We start from the raw sequence: 17341 nt of genomic DNA, 5'->3' as shown, positions 1-17341 counted from the left end.
GGATTAGAACACCAATGTTTTGGCAATTAAAATATAAACTGATGGGGGCATACTATTTCCAAGTATACTACAATGTTCCCTTTAAGTTCACAACAGATATGAATATTTTACATCTTCTACTTTAATCAGACATAAAATAAGTTAGTCAATAAAAAAATTAAAAATAGAACAGTAAACCAAAATGAAATCAAAGGAATATACAAGGATTAAGGAAAAAAAACAGCAATCAAAGTCAAATATGGTATCAAAAGTTACAACATACTAAATGTATGTATATGCATGTGTACATATACATATATATGTATTGATGATTATAGAAATTTATATATGTATTTTTTTTCTGGGAACTCCAAATGCAACCTACTTTCTCATAGTACTTGATCTCGTAGTCCAGAATGGCTCCATTGGAAAACTCAGGTGCTTGCCATGAGAGGGCAATGCTATTTTGGGATGCCCAGTCCTTCCTTACATTACCTATCAGGGATGGTGCTGAAAGGGAAAGAGAATAACTAAGAGTTAATAGGCAAGCACTTTCCATATTCTTTTCTCTAATGCTTTTACTTCCCAGAAAAAAAAATTCTGGTTGAGGGCAAAATAGATGACCTAATAAATTGTTTATGCAATTTTTTTTATATTTATGTCCAAGTATCTACTCCAGTAACCCTAGTTAAATACTAAAGTATATTTAGAAATGGCACTAAGGAAACAGAAACATTTTTTAAAAATCAAAACCCAATTCAGGAATATATAGCCCTTCCAGAATAATACTGTTAATGGTTAGGTTTGACCTATCTCAGAAATTCAACCAGGTATATTATTTGCTTAATGACTATTTTAAAAGTTATTATTCAAAACAAAATAGTAAGAATAATTATAATCTCAAAAAATTCTGAAGTTTTCTTATTTCTCAGGACCTTTTAAAACTTAATATCTAACTACTCTCCAGAACTTTTGATCTTTTATTTGGATTTTGTGTGCTATATTGACAATATTTTTTTGCCACTTTGTGTTACTTATCTTTTAAATTTGCTTACCATTACATATATGACTTTCTTTTAAATATAATATTGTTTTAAATGCTTATGAGAAAGTAATGAATTTTTACATAGTTAAAATATCTTTTATCAAGTTTTAAAGACTCCTTAGTTCCAATATCACTTTCCCCTCCCCAAAACCTTATCTTAGAGTGGACATAAAAATATAAAGCATAAAAGTCAGATCACATAATTTAAAAGTAGATTATTCTAATAGATGATTTCTGTCATTTATTGTGAAATGTCTTCTTTAGTTTAAAAGTTGTAGTTAAATTGTTAAAAATAGGCTTAAATAATAGTATCAGCAAAAGGCATTGCTTAGTAGGTAATTTTTAGTGAATATAAGTTACTCTAAAATTTAATATCTGCTTTCAAGGTTTAATCATTCAGGTTAGTGTTTTATATAACCAAATTAATGGGAAAATAAATGTTTTCCTTAGTTTTTGTCATGTAATTCTAGTTAGAATTAAACTACATCTATTCCATAATAACTATTAATTATTCAGTCAGCATTTAAGTTCCTACTATGTGCTATACACTGGGGTTGTGAAGAGAGATAAAAGCCCCTGTCCATAAGAATTTCACATTCCCACCAGGGGATAGCATGCAAATAAACTGGTATATATACAAGTTACAAATAGAATATATCAAAGGTAGTTTCAGAGAGGAAGATATTAACAACCTGGAGGATCAGTAAAGACCTACTGTTAAAAATAGAATTTGAAGGTAATTAGGAAAAGTAAGAGGTAGTTACACATTCCAATCATGGGGAAGAGCCTGAGCAAAGTACAGAGATAAGAGATGGTGTATTGTGAGAGAATAGCAAGTAGGTTAGCATTACTTGATAATAGAGTTCATGGAATAAAATATCAAAAAAATTAGAAAGGTAAGAAGGGGTCAGGTTATGAAGAGCTTTAAATTCTAAACAGAAAACTTCATAGTTATTTGCATATCTTGCTGAAAGCACTTGGACCATTATCCCCTTTTCTTTCTGACAAAAACCTTACATTCTGTACCTATAATACTCCAGTTTCTGAGAAGGTGAATTTTAGCTTATCTTGCCAAGAACCAGGCCTCAACTTTATCTCCTGGCCCTCTCCACAGTATGCCATGCAATCCCTCTCCCTCTCTACAGCTCCCTTTGTGTTGTCTCCCCCCCACTAAAATGTTGTTTTCTTTAGACCAAGGTTTAGACTATAGCTTACTTGTATTTCTATCTACAATACTTCGTGCTTCCTGGTACATATTAATAAATGACTGTGAGTCTTAAGTTTCCTATTTCCTATGCAGGTTTGACTTGCCTCTCCTGCTACCTTCCTGATCTCCTGATCACACTGCCTTTGCCTCCAGCCTCTTCTCCAGCACCCTTTGGGAAGTAGAGTGACACTCATCATTCAATATTGAACATTTTCACAAATGATCATATCTTTCATACCCCAGTTATTTTGAATGATGATCTAAGATTATCATCCAAAACCCATGACCCACTCCCATATCCCAGTTCCTTATTTCCATCCCCTTCAATCTGTCCCAACCCAAAATTTCATCTGGACATCACCCAGCCCTTTCATTATACTTAGTGGAATGCTTGTTCCCATAGGCAAGAAACTTTCTTTCATCTTAAATCATTTCCTTTCCCATTTCTTCAATTTATTAGCTAATTATTGCCTGCAATAGCTCTGGTTTTGGACAATTACTCTAGAATCAGGTCGAATAGAAATGTACACACAAGGTTGTGATATAAATCTACTGGTTTATTTTTGGAAACTCAGACTTTTTATAACAAAAACTTATCTCAGGAATGACCAATTAGAAGAGACTCAGTTTCCCAATTTCCTGGGTAAATTTACAATATTTGTCCTTAGAAATCTGTAGACTTCCTTTTCAGAGCAAAAGTTGAACTAGAAAAGCCAAGTAGATTAAGAAAGCATATTGCCCAGATTATGAAATATAACTGAATGACCAACTGAATAAGTCCTTCAGTACATAGAGCTTGTAAAAAGTTTTCAGATGGACATAGAACTGTGCCTAAAATTTAATAAAAGAAGAGCAGACTACCTTGCTTTTAGAATACAGAACAGCACTTTTAAATAAATAATCTTAAACTGCTAACTGATGTCAAAATTCTTTGATACTGAAACTTAGTGTTCTCCAGGTGATACTAAATGGCTGCAAGCCAAGGACTACATCTTTATATTTAAACCTATTAAATTTATTAGCTTTAGTCCAATGTTCTAGACTGTCAAAGGTTTTGAATCTTGGCATTGTCCACTGTTTTATCAATTTATCCCAGCTTGATGTCATCTAAAAATAGAATAAGGATGACATCTATTCCCTTATCCAAGTCCTTGATAAAAGTGTTGAACAACAAAAGTCCAAGGACAGATCCCAAGAGTCACTGCATATCTTGGGAAATAATATTTACTGTCATGTTCTACCAAAATGAACTCCCAGTATAATAGGTCATCACTTCAAATATTTAGTATAAATATATTTTACACTTTTCTCCTTTTGGAACATTAGCAGCAAAATAGCAAAATAAATTGCCCTGACTTCTGCCACAAGCTATATTAATTGACCTGTATTTGAAATATGTTTCCTAATGTAAGTAGGAATTCATTTAATATTGGAAGTCATTTGAAACTAATTTTATATTTATGAACAAAACCAACAGTAGTGGAATGGAATCTTGAATTATATTTTGAAATGTGATTATATGTCTAAAAACAGACAAAGGTTCATCTTTACTAAAAAGAAAACAAAATATACTTTTCTTGTATCATATTTTTCTTTTATCAATCTGGATTTTTTTAATAAATAATGAGATAATAAAATTGTCATCTGAAGTCAGAGTCAATTTAATGTGTTGGTAGAATAGGTGGCCCATTAGGATATTATTTGGAACAAATCTCAGAGAAAACAGCTTTATGTAAAAAAAAAAGAAACCCTTAAAAGGAATGGAAGGCCCCTTTATTAAGATGATCAAAATTAATATTTAAATTGAAGAGTTAACATTCCTTTCAAAATACACACATGAAATTTTCACAGTATGAAAAGGTAAATCAATTCACAACTTAATTGTCAAATTTCTGGAAATCTTACCAATTACAGTAAGAGCACTTGGAAGAAATCAAAGACATAAATATTGATATAGGTAACAAAATCTAAATGAATAAGACAATAAACTAATCAGGTACATAGATTCACTCAAGCAAAACTTCTATACAGTACTACTATATCAAAAATTAGGAAGAAATACCATTAAAAAATTTCCTTTCAAAAAAAAATAAATAAAAAATAAAAAATAAAAAATTTACTTTCCAAATGGCGATAGAATGGCTAATCTATAAAAACATAAAAATTTAGGTAAATGTAATTATAAAACACTTTTTGAAGAAATAAAGGAAGATATAGAGAGACATTCAGTGACCATGATTAGCTTATACCAAAATAATATGTAACAAATTGAACAGTTCTTAAATTGATTTTTATGTTCATGGGTTTACCTATCCAAATGCCAAGAATCTATATTACAGAATTAGATAAAATAATAAAAATAATTTGGAAGCATAAAAAGTATAAAAATCTAAAAGAAATAATGAAAAGAGGGGTTTTTAAAATTACTAGATCTCAAATTATATTATCAGTCTTAATCCTTGCCCCTCCCCTTAGATGTAAGAGGACTTAGTGGATTTTAAAAGTTTTAGAACATATTGAGCTTTTATCTTCACATAAATACCTTAGATCCTTGTGGACTATAGTAGAATAAGTTGTGATTTGAAAGATAATTTTGTATTTAGCCTTTGTAAACATACTTGACATCCAAAATATACATGCAATTATAAGACATAAGATTTATTACCCAATAGAAAGAAAATGAACACCATTTTCCAAAATAATGAAAAATATAAATAGCTATATAAAATGCTCAACACACCAAAAAAAAGGATAAATATATTTGAACAACTTGTCCTTATTAAATTAGTGTAAAAAGATTGGAAATAGCTAATATTGGATTATGAGAAAATAGGTACATTGTTACACTGTTGACTAGCTTTTGAATTAATATACATATGCCAAAAATAACTTCAACATTATTAAAAAAATTTTAAACTGACAGGGAGTTTCCATATATGTACAAAAATAATTACAGAAATTTTTTCTGCAGTAGCAAAAAGTTGGATATGTGAATAGCTAAACAAATATGGATTCATTCATATTATAAATCATAATTGTGCTTTAATAAGCAATGGATATAAAGAGTTCAAAGAAATATGGGGAGCCATATGAATTAATGTGGAGCAAAGGAAACAGATAAAAACAATATTCATAATGATAATTAACTTGAAAAAAATTCAGGTCAACTATATTGGCTAACACTGGTTCTGGAATACTGACATTAAAATGTACTTTTGTGCTTTTGTGTTTCGAATCATTAAATTATAAAATGTCAGTGCATTCATTCTGTTTATTTTTTTAGGTAAGTAGTGAAAAGCACTAAAAATTGGGTGAAATGATAATTACAGAAGCAAAAATTATGATTGATTATTGAGACTGCTGGGTAAGACACTGAGCAATGAAATTATCAGAAAAAAAAATGAACATGCTAGTTAAAAGGACATAAAAATCCAAAATAATTATTCCTTATATTGAATGAGGTTCTTAAGAGAGCATAAACTCTTCACCACAAATAATCTGGATGCTGCTAGAAATTACATAAACTCATTTCAGAACATTCTAGTAATCATTTGTTAACTATGCAAATTAGCAGTGATTAAATTTAAATTTAAGTAAAATAAAATTGTTTTAGTATCTCAAACCCTGGATCTCTTGGAAAATATGCTTTTTTTTTAATGTTTTTGCAAGGCAAATGGGGTTAAGTGGCTTGCCCAAGGCCAAACAGCTAGGTAATTATTAAGTGTAAGACCGGATTTGAACCCAGATACTCCTGACTCCAGGGCCAGTGCTTTATCCATTGTGCCACCTAGAGGCCCCAAAATATGTTTTTTCTTAATGGCTCAAAATCTAAATTGGCTGCCTTCTCTATCATGATTTCCATCTGCCTCTCTGTATGTTATTCTTCCTTTTTTATTAGAAAGTAGGGTCTATCTTTTTGTTTTTGTATCTTTAAGGTAAATGCTGAATTTCTCTTTCCCTGACTCTTTCTCTGTCTCTGTCTCTCTGTCTCTGTCTGTCTGTCTGTCTGTCTCTCTCTCTCTCTCAAAGAGGCTACCATCACTTTGTGGTGAATTTATGAGCCAACATAGAGTTGACTAGGAGAGCAGGAATGGAAGCAGATATGGGGAGAGACTATTGAATGGTTGAAAGGAAGATCCACATTTATGAGATCACAGATCCATTCAAATATTTTAATTTCAGGATCAGCATCCCATGAATGGGAAGATTAATAAGTAATTATGGTCATTTAATTTTCAAATAAAATACTTTTTCTAATTATTTGAATTATTTTTTTGAAAAAAATGTCAATTCTATTTTTTTAATTTGTGGAATAAAACAAGCATTTTAACAAAGCATAATATAAAAAGATGATTGTATTCGAAATTGCAACTTTGTTGGGCAAATCTAATAAAGTTATCACTTTTTTCTTCCCTCCTTCCCACCCTAAAGATGGCTACCATTAGACACAAATATACTATGTGACCTTGGACACATCACATAACCTCCATTTGCCTCAGTTTCCATAACTGTAAAATAAGGACAATACCTATCCCCAAGAGTCATTGGGAAGACCAAATGGCATAATATTTGTAAAGTTCTTAGTTCAGTGTCTGGAACAAAGAAGTTGCTTTGCAGCATTCCAGACATTGTTGTTTTGTTGTTAATATAAAAACATGTCAATCTAGGAAACACAAATGTAATCACTAAATCCTAATTGAAACTGATTTTTAAAGGTTTACATTCAAAGAAAAATAAGAATGAGAATAAAAAATACTATTATCCTAATATCCTTTAGAGGTAGGCCTTTCCAAGCCAAAGTTATTCTGTTCATTTGTTTCATTTGTCTCTTACTCTTTGTGATCCCATTTGGGGTTTTCTCAGCAAAGATATTAGAAAGGTTTTGCCATTTTCTTCTATAGTTCATATTATGGATTAGGAACTGAGGCAAAGAGGGTTAAGAGACCTGACCAGAGTTACATAGATAGTAAGTCTCTGATGCCAGGTTTGAATTTAGGAACGTGAGTCTTCCTGACTCCAGAACTGGTATGTACCCTATCCATTGCTTTAGCTAGCTGCACAACCTAAAAAAAAGTAATATCAAAGTCAATTTTTTATAGCAATCCTGTCAGATAGCTAAGACTCTGAAAAATGAAATAACTTGCCTAGAGTCAAATAATTAGTAAGTATCCAAGGTAGGATTTGTAGTCAAATGTCCTCATACAAAGTATATCAAGCCATTTTACCATGATTGAGAGCCTATTATGAAATCTGCACTCGAAGTCAGTGTATTATTATTTGCCTGTGAACCCAACATATTTCCTAATTTTCCAATACTATTTACAAAATGAATCACAAATTTCATGAGCTGCTATTTAGATTTTGAAAGAGTAGTTAGACTTTATGATGTGATCATTGATCTTATGGATTTACATTGATTAGATACTAATTGGAACAGATTTAGGATTGTAAGGTACCTTAGAATTTATACTACAATAAAACTGAAATATAGTTAGTATTAATATATCCCTTTAAGGTTACCATATATTTTACAAACATTACCATATTTTACCCTCTTAACAACCCTGGAAATTTACATATGAGGAAACTGAAGCTGATATGACTTGCCCAGAAGCACTTGTTTAGTATCTGAGGGGAGATTCGAACTCAGATCTCTCTAGCTTTCTAAATTCCATTCAATAGCTCTCTGATTTTTATCAAGGAGGAAAATGAGAACCAGAGAGGCTAAACAATTTACTTAAAATACACAGTTAGGTTTGAATTTAAATATAGATCTTCTGACTTTTCCAAAATACCACAGTCTTTGATGATTAAAGATGTACATTAAGATTTAATTTTAGGGATTTATGATTGTTTTGCAGGACTATATTAGAGTGTTGAAAGTAGGATTGAGGGCAGAGATAGTTTTTTCCTTCATTTGATATAATAGGTACTTAATATTGACTAACTGAGTGCTAAATTGATAGCTAAACACTTTTAGAATAAATATAACGAACACCAACTTCAATAAATGTTTCAAATGAAGTGTTTATACTTTTCAGGCTTAATTTTCTGTTATAATTTTTTATGTTTCCATGTTTATGTTTTTTGAGCTTTGTGGGTAAATCTTACTACAATGTGTTTCTGCCCTCTGGCTCTGCTTCTAAATTCTGTCTGGTTATTTGTTTCCTTCTTTCACCCTGGTGATGAAACAGTGTAATTGCCCAGTAAGTGAAGGCAAAGAGTCTCACTATATATTTCCAGGGAAAGGACAGTCTAGTTATTCCCCACTAAAATTTTATTACTCATAAACTCCTGTAACACATTCCATATGTGTGAATCATTGTTGCATTTAGCCTGAGAATGTCTGTTTCAAAACTTCCTGAACTTTTTCTTGGAATTTATTAAATTTGCATTCTTGTGGATGCATATGTCTCCTAGTAAGGTATACCTTAGGATACTTTTCTTCTCCTTGCCTTTTTTTTCCTTGACAGAGTTTAATAGTAATACATGCACATTCATATCTATTTATTTCTATGGTTTCAATCTCTAAAATTTAGGTTCTTGCAAAACATTAGATTAATACATAATAAGCAACTTGTCTTATTTTCATATTCTTTAGCTATCACATCTTTCATATCTGTGAAGACAATTATTCTATTCTAATTAACAGTCATAACAAGCCCAATACCAGATCCCCAAATAACTTAATTTATGTCAATATGTTTCAGTTAAATTGAATTGAAAACTAGTTGGTTTTAAAACCTTCCTTCCTCTTTTTTTTTAAATCTGCTTTTTTGGCTTTTTCCATTTCATGAGAAAGTAAAAGTAATTTGGCCCCTCTTCAGTTATACAGGTTTTTTCTTCTGATCTTGACCTAGTTTTTTCTTTTGATCCTGAACAAGTCAAACTTGTTCCTACAGTTTCCCTCCTTTCTTCCATGTCTCCGTTCTCCTCCTCTGCCATCCCCTTTCCTTTTCCTACATTCCTTCCCCTCCTTATTTGCCTCCCCCCTCCTTTAATTCTCTTTTTATCCTTTCCTCCTCCTTTTTTTTCCTTTCCTCTTTCCAATGGAATCTCACTACATTTCATCTTTAATGGAGCTAATCATTCTTTCAAGCTTTCTTTGATGTTACTTTCATTGGACTCTTTTTTCTTTCTCTCCTCATCTTTTCCTGAGTTTACTTTTGAAGACTTGAAACCCATATCAAGTGAGGAAAATAGTAATTTTTAAAAGATATGGAAATCACTTTTTCTTTATAGTCACTTCTTTTATGACAGTGGGATGCTGATGTAGCATGACATGATGCTGGTGAAAAATGTGTGTCAATGTTCACAATAGACACTCAGCATTCATTACCTGTGGGGGCCATGATAAAAGTCACTTTATTAATGATAAATCAAATTCTCTCAGCAAGGTCAGCATCTGTCTAGATGTACTTGAGACTTGCTGCTTTATCTATGAGTGTTCTTTTAAGCACAGTATGCCCCTTTTAAACTTTCCTCTTATTAGCTCAATGACTGGATGATTTAACACATTCCCTGTGGTTTGTCTTTACTCTGCTTTTTTCAGTAATTTCTACCACAGACCTGCCAAATACTATTTAATTCCACAAAATCTTTTGAGAAACTGTTTAATGTGACAGATGTTATATGTATTGCACTATGAAATATAAAGCATAAAGTTCCTCACTAAAGCACCTAGAGAAGCTGCTGACCCCATTATTATTTGTCAAAATTGAATAAAAAGAATGTATTGTATCAAGAGTTTCCTGGATTTCAGGAGAACATCAAGAGAGATTGAAGCAATGACATGGACATTGAATTTGAAGAGTCCCAAGAAAAGTCTGTCTGGCTGCAGAGTAAAAGCAAAACAAACCCAAAAGAATACAGATAGAAAGAAAGAGAAAATTCATCTCCATCATCTTCAGGGTTGTGATGGTCATTCAATCATGTCTCACTCTTCATGACCCTTTAGACCACAGTGCTTCAACTCTTCTCTCCTCCATTTTCTCTTGAAATCTGTCCAAGTTCATGTTCATTGTTTCCATTTGTTTTCCTATTGTCTTCAATCTTTCCCAACATCAGGGACAACATTTTCACTCTAGGCAACTTTTTTTAACTTACATATTTATTTACAATCATACTTATTTTACTTATATAGGCTAATCAGGAATGATGATTTATACTAATTCCACCATGGAAAGAATAGTTACATGCCTAAGTCTACTGCTTGATATGAATATAGTCTACTTCAGTTTAAATATCTAGTTTTATACTGTTGCCTGATAAAAAAATTTTTATGTGATCATTTTAAAATCATTTAGGCTATCAACTGAAAATCAATACATATTCACCAAACACTTTGTGCAGAGCACTGGGGAGATCCAAAAGTTTAGATAAGCAACTAGTTTATATTCTTGACAGTGGATTTAACACTAATTTGGACAGCTATTGTGCCTAATATTAAATTATTAGCACATTACCTTAAACTATTGCATATAGTAGATGATATGATCATGGATCCAGAGCAAGAACAGACCCCAAAGGCCGTTAATCCCAGTGCCTTATGGGAAAAATGAGTAAACTAAAGAGGTCAAGTGAATTCCTAAAGTCGCAAAGTGGTGGCAGAAGCAGGATCTGAATCTTAGACTAACTAAAAAAGCCAGAATTCTATCTCCTGTATGTCCTATCTTTTCAAAAATAAACTGCAAAACAAATAAACACATGAAACAAAGTACTAGATCATACAGGTTTCTCAAGGTCTCTATTTAGTTTTTAAAATAAAATCTAGGGAATAATTATTTCCATACCAGATTTAAAGACTATCTTTTTTAATATGCCTTTCATTTTAATTGAAGGTACATCCTCTAGAGAAGTCAGATTTTACTAGTGAAAATAGAAGTGAATCATGAGTGATTTTCAAGCATGACTTATAAAATCCAGTATTATTACTTTAGAGTTAAGTTGGATATTACTTTATACTTAAGCTGCATATTTAGGTCTTTTTGATTTATGTAATATCTCGAATTGTTAAGAAGAAAGCTTGCATCAAATATGTTTTCAACCAAAAATCTTGATAAAATTAGTCCCTACAAATTGATATTGATTCCATCATTCCTTCTGTTCATCCCCTAAGGTATATGAGCAGGAAGAATAATTCATATTCTAGAGTGATGAAATAACCAATCACTAAGGATCTAAAAACTAGATCAATCAATTCTTTTTTTCAATTCTCTCCCCCTATTTGGAATTACAGATGAAGTGAAACACAAACTTGTTCTGCCTTGAGTTCAGATTCTTAAATATTTGCTTATTCTATTAAAAAAATGATTGAACTTTCTTTTGAACTTTAAAAGCATTACAGAGGTAGGATGACATAGAAAAAATAACACTTCCCTAGGATTGCCAGAACTTGAGTTTTCAATCAGGTTCTAAAGTTGTGTGAATTTAACTACTTTATCACTGTTTGACTCAATTTCTTTATCTATAAAATAGGACTAGAAAGGGGCATAGACTGAGCCTGGAATCAGGATAGTTATTCTCAATTATATAGCCTATCAGACATGTTTTGAATGAGTCATTTTTTTCCTTACCATCATCAATTTCTTCCATCATAAAATTGAAAGATTAGATGATATGATCTGTGAAGTACCTTTCAATTCTAAGAATCTTGGGAATGCCAGAACATGGAGGACATGTATGGTAGAGCTGTGTAGAATACTGGGCAGAGAGAAGATAGCAGAGCATCTAATGGGGGGGGGTACTGCAGTGAGCTAGGGTTATTGTATGAGTGAAGAAAGGGAGATACCTGTAAGAGAAGCTGCGGAGGCAGAATGGAGAAGATTTGGCTTCTTTCTGGATATGGCTCATGAAGGAGAGGGAAGAGCCAAAGATGCAGTTTGAGTAAAGAATTTTATGTATCTTAAATGTCTAGTTAATTGTGATCTCCTATGTATTCTTTGTTCTCGTCAATGAATTAAAACTTATTTATCAAACTGAGAATCATTTAGATGTTCAATCTAATGAAAATTTATTGAAAATCTACATGACACTATATTGGATAGGTACTACAGATATAAACAAATTAGACACATTAGACTTCACTTAAGTAAATAATCTAGTAGGGAAGAAAAATGAAAACTAACAAGACAGACTACAGTTGATATTAAAAAGTATACAAATAAATGGATATGTAGATTCAAAGGAAGAAGAGAATGATGTGAATCAGAAAAGATTTCATATAGAGCAGGCATAGGGCAACAATTAGATTTGAAAACATGGAAAGAATTGGGACAATAATGAGATGGATTATTCTTATGTTTTTCCTCTTTAGTTCTGATTCTTCTTTCATAACATGACCAATATGGAAATATATTAAACATGATTGTACATGTATAACTGATATCAGATTGGTTGTTGTCATTGGGGAGGAAGGAAGGGGTGGGATGGATAAAAATGTGGAACTCAAAATCTTACAAAAATAAATGTTGAATTTTAGCTTTATATAAAACTAGAAAAAAATTTTTAAATGAGTGGCTAGAGCATAAAGTATATATTTATATGTGTATGGTTGGTTCTTATCTTTTGTTATCAAAGAAGACCAAAGTTACATCTCTATGTTTGAGAAAAATTACATTTGAGACAAATGAGTATGCCTGATTGTGGCTGATCTGACCAATATGAGCTCAGAATGCTCTATCACAGGTTGGGAACAAATAGATCATGTGACCAATTGGGTTGGGTACTCTAAACTTAATGTATGTCACATTTCTTTTGAGTTGTTTCAATTTTGCCATCCTAGAGTGCAACACCCTCAATGATAAGGGCACACAAAACTGGGTGGTCCTGTGCCAGTATCTCCCAAGCTGCACAATCAGTTTTAAAGTTCTTCAATGAGACCTTCAGGGTGTCTTGGTATCATTTCTTCTGACCTGCTTGTGAGCACTTGCCCTGTGTGTGAGTTCTCCATAAAATAGTTTTGTGGGAAAGCTTATGTCTGGCATATGTCCAGTCCAGTATAGTTGCACTCTCTGTAGTAATATTGGAATATTAGATAGTTTAGCTCGAGGAAGGACCTCAATATCTGGTATCTTATCCTGCTAGGTGATCTTCAGAATCTTCCGAAGACAATTTCAATGGAAGTGATTCAGTTTCCTGACATGGTACTGGTAGACTATCTAGGTTTCCCAGGCATATAGCAATGAGGTCAGTGCAATGGCTCAGTTTGGTAGTCTAATACCTCTTCTCTCCAATATTTTCTGTCAGAGTCTCCTGAATACTGAGCTAGCTCTAGCAATGCATGTGTCAACTTCAACCAAGGTATATGAACTTGTCCAAAACTTCTCCATTTGCTGTAATCAGTGGTTCTAAATATGGATGGTGTGGTGCTGGCTGATACAGCACCAGTGTTTTCTTGGTGTTAATGGTTAGACCAGAATTAGCAAAAGCAGCAGAGAATTGATCCACACTTTGTTGCATCTCAGCTTCAGAGGCTGCATTGAGTACACAATCATCTGCAAACAGAAGATCATGCTGGTGCATAACCTTCTCAAGTTGAAGAATTTACCATCACTGTGGTAGCAGACCTTGAGCCCATATTTATCCTCAGAGAAGGTGTTTGATAACATGGCTGAAAACACCATGGGAACAAAGACACATTCTTCTTTCATTCCATTGGTGACTTGGATGGATCCACATCAATTAAATAAAGGAATGTGATCCTAGAGAGATGGGCTGAACACTTCCATAGTGTTCTTAATAGACCATCATCAATCAATACAGAATCCATTGACCATTTACCTCAAGTTGAAGTCAATCAGTCCCTAGTTGAAGTTCAAACTGAAGAGGAGTTTTAGACTGCTGTTAGGTTCCTTTCAAGTGGCATAGCACTAGGTGCTGATTCTAATCCAACTGAAATCTACAAGGTTGGCGGGGGGGGGGGGCATTACTCATCCTAAAACTAACTGAAAATTTCCCAGTTATATAGCATGAAGAGGTTATCCCCCAAGAATTCAAGGATTCCTCCATTGTCCATCTCTATAAAAGTAAAGGGAACAGATTGTCCTGTGACAATCACCAGGAGTATGTCTCTTTTATATCATTGCTGGTAAGATTCTTGCCAGAGTTCTTCTCTATGATTCTTCAACTAGAAGATGGTCACCTCCCTGAGAGCCTGTGTAACTTCAGAAAGGCTAGAGGAACAGTTGATATGTGTTTGTTGCCCAGCAACTTCAGGGAAAATATCAGGAACAGAACAGAGTTCTGTATACAATATTTGAAGATCTGACCAAGACCTTTGATTCCATCAGTCATGAGGGTTTATGGAAATTATCTCAAAATTTGGTTTCCCAAGAAAGTTCATCAGTATTGTATATCAGTTTCAAGATGGCATGCATGCCCAGGTTCTGGATAGTAGACAATGCTCCCAAGATTTACCAATCATGTGTGTATGTGTGTGTGTGTGTGTGTGTGTATGCACAAATATACACAGACATATGTATGCATATTATATATCATATATAATTTTGTACATATATGAATAGCAGACTATAGGACTGAAAAGATCATTAGTTCACAGATTTAGAAGTAGATGGGACCCTAAAGGATATCTATTTCAATTCTTACATTTTACATATGATGAAATTGAGCTTTGGGGTAGCTAAATAACTCACTTGTTCCTTGTTACAGAGGTAGTAAGTAAATGAGGCAGAATTTGAACCCTTTTGCTTAATTCAAATCTATTGCTTTTTTCACCTGTACCATTGTGGTCATATTGCAGTAGATTAAAATTTCATAATGAAGAGTTAGAAAAATGTTATGTAGGCAATAGGAAACTATAGAGGGATTTTGAGGAAGGGACTGACATAACAAATTATTTACTTTTGGAGATTTAATAGATTAATTAATAGTGGCTTCTGAGCATGGAGCAAGGAGAAACTAGAAATTAAGAAACTTGCAAAAATCCAAGTGATTGACAAACTTATTTTGCTATTGCTCAATCATTTCAGTTGGGTTCAATTCTTTGAAAGCCTATTTGTGATTTTCTTGGCAAATCTACTGTAATCTTTGTTACTTTCTTGTCCAGCTGAGGAAACTAAGACAATTGAGGAAACTAAGACAAACAAGGTTAAATGACTTGCCCAGGGTCACACAATTAATAAGTGCCAGAGGGCACATTTGAACTCAGAATGACAAATCTTCCTGATTCCAAGGCCAGGATTCAATCCTCTGTGCCACCTAGCTGCCCAACATGTGATTTGCAATATACAATATTAAGCTTTAATAACTAAAACGTGTACTAAGACTTTTGTGACAGTCCATGCAATGATCCCACTAAAGACAATAGTGGAAATGAAAAGGAGGGGACAAATGTGAGTGAAATTATGGTGGTCAATGTATAAGACTGCAATTTTATTGAATGTAGAAGGTAAGGGAAAGAGTTGAGTAAAAGATAACTCAAAGATTTTAAGATAGGTTAATTAGGAAAAGCATAATGCTTTTGACAAAAGATTCAGAAAGAAATGTTTTAGAAAGATAATGTCAAAAGGCAAGAATAAAGGCATCAAAAGTTCCAACAACTGAAAAGAAGCTAAAGAGCATGGAACTTGAGAAAAGGCCATGGGCTATAGTAATTAGGAGTTCACTGGTGACCTTTGAGAGTAATTTCAGTCAAGCACTGGGAATAGTAGCTTTTCCTTAATGTAAGGAAAGAGTGAAGAAAAAGTAGGTAATATGGATAAATTCTTTAAAGAAATTCAAAAGTAAATGATATAGGGTTGAGGGAAATTTTTAAAAATCTCATTAAAGTCTTTCAGATCATAGCCTTAGAGATGGAAAAGATTTTAAAGGTTATAGAATTCAATGCCTTCATTTTATAGATGGTCTAAAAAATACTTTAAGACTTTGCAAGATTAGATCATTAAACACTTACCATAGATCGTTCATTAACTATTTCTAGGTGTGACAACCCTGTGCTTGTTCACTCACCCAACTTTATTAGAATAATATTTTAGAAGTGAAGGAACAGTGTCCATATATCTTTAAAACACTTCTTCAGTCCCCCAATTCCATGATTCAGAAGATACCTTTACATATTAAGAAACAACATGGAATAGTGGAAATAATGTTAAGTAAAGATAAGAAATATCTAACTTTGAATGCACATGCTTACTGAGTGGTTTTCTTATCTGATAGTAATAATAGGGCTATAGAATCACAGATTTAGATATTAAAGTATCCTTAGAGAATAGCTAGTTTCATATTATACATTGAAAAAGCAGAGCAGTTATATAGATAAGAACAAGGCTGTATGGTTTGTGATTTGCATCAATCTATTTGAGTATTTGAGCAAGAGTAATTTAAAGAGTAGTGGTCTTAGAGTAAAAAGGTCTTAGTTCAAGTTCAAGTTCTGTCAATTAGCTGTGGTAAGCTTGGTAACATTACTTAATCAGGGTCACACCAGAAGTAATATATGTACTTCCTAACTCATAATTGTGAAAAAAAAAACAGTTTGTAAAACTTATAGAGCCATATAAATGTGAATTGTATTATAATTTAAATAACATTACCCTAAATATTTGTTGGATTTAATTATAATCATTATAATAGGCACTGAAAAAATAATTTAGAGATTTTTCTTTTAGATGCTTATGTGAGTCATTACTTATTTATCACTGAGCACACAAAAATTTCAGGAGTCATCATAAACTTTCCTTCTCTGCCTAAATTATCATTTCATAAAAATTCTCAAAGATTGTTATGTTCAATATAGGTCCTATGAATCTTTTTATAGATAAATAAATATGTTAGATAATATGCATTATATACTCTTATAATTACTCTTCCAGTCTTTGAACACTTTCTGTACTTGGAGTTTACTCTCCCATGGAAACATTTCATTTCAGAAAGCTTTAATAAAAAAAAGTTTTTCTTTCTATAGAGTCAAAGTTTACCTCTCTGAAAATTCTCCAATTAGTCCTATTTCTATACTCTGAAATGCAAAAGAATAGGAATAATCATTCTTTCACGTGTAGAACCAATAGATAAAAGAAAGCAGATGTCATAACTTTATTGAAGTTATCTATTCTCTAAGTTAAACTATTGTGCCCTACCACTATTCATAAGATATG

At 32.5% G+C, this 17341-nt stretch overlaps 1 protein-coding gene across 1 annotated transcript in view; it reads right to left on the bottom strand.

Annotated features, from left to right (window-relative positions):
• LOC141491396 (ephrin type-A receptor 6) overlaps nucleotides 1-17341 on the bottom strand; it is a 1165986-nt gene that overhangs the window by 438501 nt on the left and 710144 nt on the right. Inside the window, exon 6 of the mRNA XM_074192302.1 lies at nucleotides 365-489. Coding sequence (XP_074048403.1) covers nucleotides 365-489 — 125 coding nt within the window. The remainder of the gene's footprint in view (nucleotides 1-364; nucleotides 490-17341) is intronic.

The sequence above is a fragment of the Macrotis lagotis genome, chromosome 6 (assembly GCF_037893015.1).
Source record: "Macrotis lagotis isolate mMagLag1 chromosome 6, bilby.v1.9.chrom.fasta, whole genome shotgun sequence".
NCBI lineage: Eukaryota > Metazoa > Chordata > Mammalia > Peramelemorphia > Peramelidae > Macrotis > Macrotis lagotis.
This window is presented reverse-complemented; position numbering and strand designations above follow the sequence as displayed.